The 4351-nt window shown below is 56.1% G+C and overlaps 1 protein-coding gene across 1 annotated transcript; it reads left to right on the top strand.

Moving 5' to 3' along the window:
* LOC123327340 lies at positions 1–4017 on the top strand. The gene is made up of 2 exons (XM_044923568.1): positions 1–1098; positions 3676–4017. Exons 1-2 carry the CDS (start codon positions 1–3, stop codon positions 4015–4017), a joined length of 1440 nt encoding a protein of 479 aa, XP_044779503.1.
* Positions 4018–4351: the final 334 nt, after the last annotated feature.

Here is a 4351-nt window from a genome sequence, read left to right as displayed (position 1 = left end):
ATGAAGCATCAAAATGTGGATGCTACGATTGCGGAGATCCGGACAAAGTTCTGGGTCACAAAGATGAGGCGTGTGATGCGGAGAGTCATCTCATCGTGCAACGAGTGCAAGTTGCAGCGAGCGCGGCCGATGCCGCCGATAATGGGACCCCATCCGGAAGACAGACTGGATGCGGGTGGATGGCCATTCAAATACACAGGACTGGACTACTTTGGGGCACTGCTGGTGACTGTGTCCCGTCACAAGGAGAAGCGTTGGGTCGCCTTGTTTACGTGTTTGACGACAAGGGCGATTCACCTGGAGCTGGCGCATGACCTGTCGACGGATTCCTGCATAATTGCGATCAGGAACTTCGTCTGCCGTAGAGGGCCAGTATATAGACTGCGCAGCGATAACGGCAAGAACTTCGTGGGAGCTGAGAGGGAAGCCAGGCGCTTTGGTGACGTATTCGAGATGGAGAAGCTTCAGAGTGAGTTGTCCAGCAGAAGCATTGAATGGGTTTTTAATTGTCCAGCGAACCCGTCTGAGGGCGGAGTTTGGGAGCGCATGGTGCAGTGCGTCAAGAGAGTACTGCGTCATACCCTGAAGGAAGTTGCGCCGAGGGACCATGTATTGGAGAGTTTCCTGATTGAGGCGGAGAATATTGTAAACTCGCGTCCGCTCACCCACTTGCCTGTGGATGCGGACCAGGAGGCGCCGTTGACGCCAAACGATTTACTCAAGGGAGTAGCCAATCTGCCGGATACGCCTGGATTGGATGCGGATCTGCGCAAGGAGCGTTATACGAGGAAGCAGTGGAGGATTGCTCGCCTGCTACGAGACCGTTTCTGGAGGACGTGGGTCATGGAGTACCTGCCTACGCTTGTGCGCCGCGAGAAGTGGTGCCGCCGAACGGAGCCCATCCACCAGGGTGATATGGTCTTCGTCTGCGATCCTGCCTTGGCCCGACGAGAGTGGCGCAAGGGCATCGTGGAGGAGATCTACAGCGGAGCTGATGGAGTCGTCAGACGCGCTAAGGTGCGCGTGAACGACAACGGCCTATCTAAGACAATGATGCGACCCGTCTCTAAACTTGCAGTTTTGGATTTGAGTGAAGCGGTTCATCACGGGGTCGGGGATGTCGCGGATCGAATATTGTTATCGATAGGCTAGTTAGTATTTTTGAGAAGTCCGAATGTGGAAGGATTTGTAAGCCCATATGTGTCTGGGCACATTGTTTTTCGCCATTGTAAATTGCCGGGAAAATTTAGCTTTTCATTGTCGTGTAAGAGTTGGAGGACACACTGCGGTGAGCAAATAAGTTAAGTTAGTTGCAATTGTGAAACATTGAATTCGTCCAGAATAAAAAGTGTTCTACTACCACGGATTAGTCTGCCCTTTCTTTCGGGAACCAATGCGTGGGGTAGCCGTTTAAGGCAACTCCATGTGACGCACGACGACAGGCGGAAACAGGGATGAGCGGTGAGTGGAAGGCGGGAGAATTTGAATGTCGAACAGATGGAGCAGAATCGACAGCAGCACCGGATGGAAGGAACAGGGAAGCGGCCTATACGAAGGGACACCGGGGCGGAGGACCGCCGGGACCAACAGTTTTTAAAAATTTCCGAAGGAAGGGGGAGATGTGAGGAGTCTTATAACTCCCCACAAATCTCGTGTAGAGGAGCGGCCTAGCAACAGCCGCGATGAAGGGCAAAGCGGAAAGACCGTGAGTTAACGGTACCGCGGTGGACCTTGGACTCCGCTGGCCAAGGGCGAAGAGGTCGAACGGTAACGGTGCGGGCACAAAGAGGACGCACCGTGAACTAACGGTACCGCTGTGGACCTTGGACCCCAGCGAGTCAAGGGCAACGACGACTTTTCGGATCCCTGCGAACTTGTTTTACGTGGCGCGTTCCACACTGAAGGGATTACAACCACGACACCCTGAACACCCACAAGTGAGCATATGGTGCATGTGTCTGGATACGCCAGACAAGCGTCCCGGACTAGAAGCTATAGCTATGTACATAGCGACCACCCCGGTAGCAATTCGAGTACTTCCTTGCCGGGCAAACACTCCCCCTTGCTGAGGAGCGAGATCTACCTAAAATCTCTACTGATCTCTGGGTCACAGCACCCGAGTTTTGCGCAACCAGCACCGTAACTCAAACGTCGAACATGAAGGCTCTACCCGCGATATGGGTACCAACCACAGCCACCACGATACTCCCACCTGGGGGCCTACCTCAATGTGCAGTCTTGGATAGCTGCACAACCCGTGGTACCGAAAGAGAGGCTCGGTGGGCCTCCTCCTTTTGCTCCGACAAGCATGGTTAGAGGAACCTGTCGCTATATTAGTCGCCTCTTACGACAAGCAATAGCGGACTGTGGAAGTATTCTCGCCCGCTAACCACACGGCGAAGTTGTTGGGCTAAACACCCCTCCTCCTCCGGAACACTTCGTCCGCAAACACTGCCAGCCGTTGAGTCCTCTGTTGATCTTTCAGGATTCTCTCGAAGGTCCAGTTTTCGCCAAGGCGCTGCACTCCAAGTCCATCGAGGTTCCGCAAATCTGCATATAGGGGGCAAGCGCACAATACGTGCATCCAGTCCTCATATGGATCTCCACATGCGCAAGCGGTGGTATCGCCGAGGGCTCTCCCGTGCAAAAATGCGTTGAACGACCCGTGCCCTGTCAGCAGGAAAGACGTCCTCATCGAGAATCCAAAACTTGGATCCCGATAGGCGAGAGTGACGTATGGGATAAATCTATGCGTCACCCGTCCTGGTTCGCTGTCATCATCCCATCTGTTTTGCCAACTCTGCAGTAAACACTCATCTATTGAGCTCGAGATGGCTTCGTGATGATCCACTAGGATGGCTGCCTTCCTTCCCTCGCCGGTCGGTGAAAACCCTCATTCCTTCAGGCAGCACATCCATTCCGTCCCCGCCGAGATACGGCTCCCGCACCAGCGCCAACATAAGCTCCGATCTCCTGAGTCGGACTCCGAGCTCGATGGTCGCAGCTCGGCCTCGGCCACAGTTCGCTTGGATTAAGCTAAACATTAATGTCTAGCTTGCACCCTCGCCAGCAACGCCCCGTATATCGGGCAAACGCTCGAGAGCATGTAAAGCCCCGAGGGTTGCCCTCTGTGACGGCAGTTCCGGCAGTCCACCGGGTTTTGGCACTTTGCCGCGGTGTGGCCGTGTTGCCCGCACTGGCGGCAAACATTGTCCTTCTGCCGGCAATCGCTGACCTTGTGGTCGAAACCCACGCATCTGTGGCAGGCGTATGTGCGGACCTGTGATCGGCATCGAAATGAAAACCACTTGATGTAAACACGACCTACATCAAGCTTCGCCATCGCCCGGCCGTATACCTCTAGCGTCACATTTACTGTGGCGCCGTCAGTTACCGACCACGCCTTGGTCACCAGGTGCACGGACTTCTTAAACTGGGACAGAGTCATTTCCACGTCTCGCGGACCTTGGTGGTCCGCGGGGCATCGGTGGGTGCAACCTGCTGCATCTGGGAAGCATTGGCGGCCGTATTCTTCAACGGATTCGACGACGGCGGCGGCGGTGGCGGCATAGCGAGCCGCGTCTCCAGTTCTCCACACCGGAGCATTAACGCCAACACTAGCTCATCGTAGCGGCTGATAGCATACGAGAGCTCTTCCGTGTCCACTTCTCCTAGGCTGCGGAAGCTGCTTCTCACCATGCGCTGGGTGGCCGACAGCTCTGCCATCATGGCTGCTTGCCCAGCACGGGCGGCAGCAGTAGCGGCAGTGGCAGTGGTGGCAACAATTTTAACGGCAGTGAAAACGGCGGAGGCAGCAGTGTGGTCGGCAGCAGTGTGGTCGGCAGAAGTGTGGTCGGCAGCAGTGTGGTCGGCAGTAGTGTGGTCGGCAGCAGGGGCAGCAGTGGGATCAGCAGCGGGGGCAGCAGCTGGCAGGTCAGCAGCGGGGGCACCAGCTGGCAGGTCAGCAGCGGGGGCAGCAGCTGGCAGGTCAGGGGCAGCATCAATGGCAGCGTTTGATGTAGCCGCTTGGGCGTCCTCCAGCGACGAAAACGCCTCCTCCAGTACACCAACGGGTTCTGGCACTCCATTCGATGCCAGGGCAACCAGTTTCGCCTGCGTTGGCGCCGAGCTCTTAGAGGCCAGATGGCTTCTACGCCTGCCTCGTCTGGCTTTCCTCGAGGCTCAAGGCACTCGCCCCGCTGTCGCTCTCCATCGGCATTACTCCGATGGTGGCTCCTCCTTCCGTCGACTCCAGCAAACGTATGCTCACTGACACGAGCAGTGACTACCACCAATAAGCTTTGTCCCCACTTTTCAAAAAGCTCACCTCGCAACACGGGCTGAGTGGAAA

This window comes from Drosophila simulans, chromosome X (assembly GCF_016746395.2).
Source record: "Drosophila simulans strain w501 chromosome X, Prin_Dsim_3.1, whole genome shotgun sequence".
Lineage (NCBI taxonomy): Eukaryota > Metazoa > Arthropoda > Insecta > Diptera > Drosophilidae > Drosophila > Drosophila simulans.
Note: the sequence above shows the minus strand (reverse complement) of the source record. Positions and strands in the feature narration are given on the sequence as shown.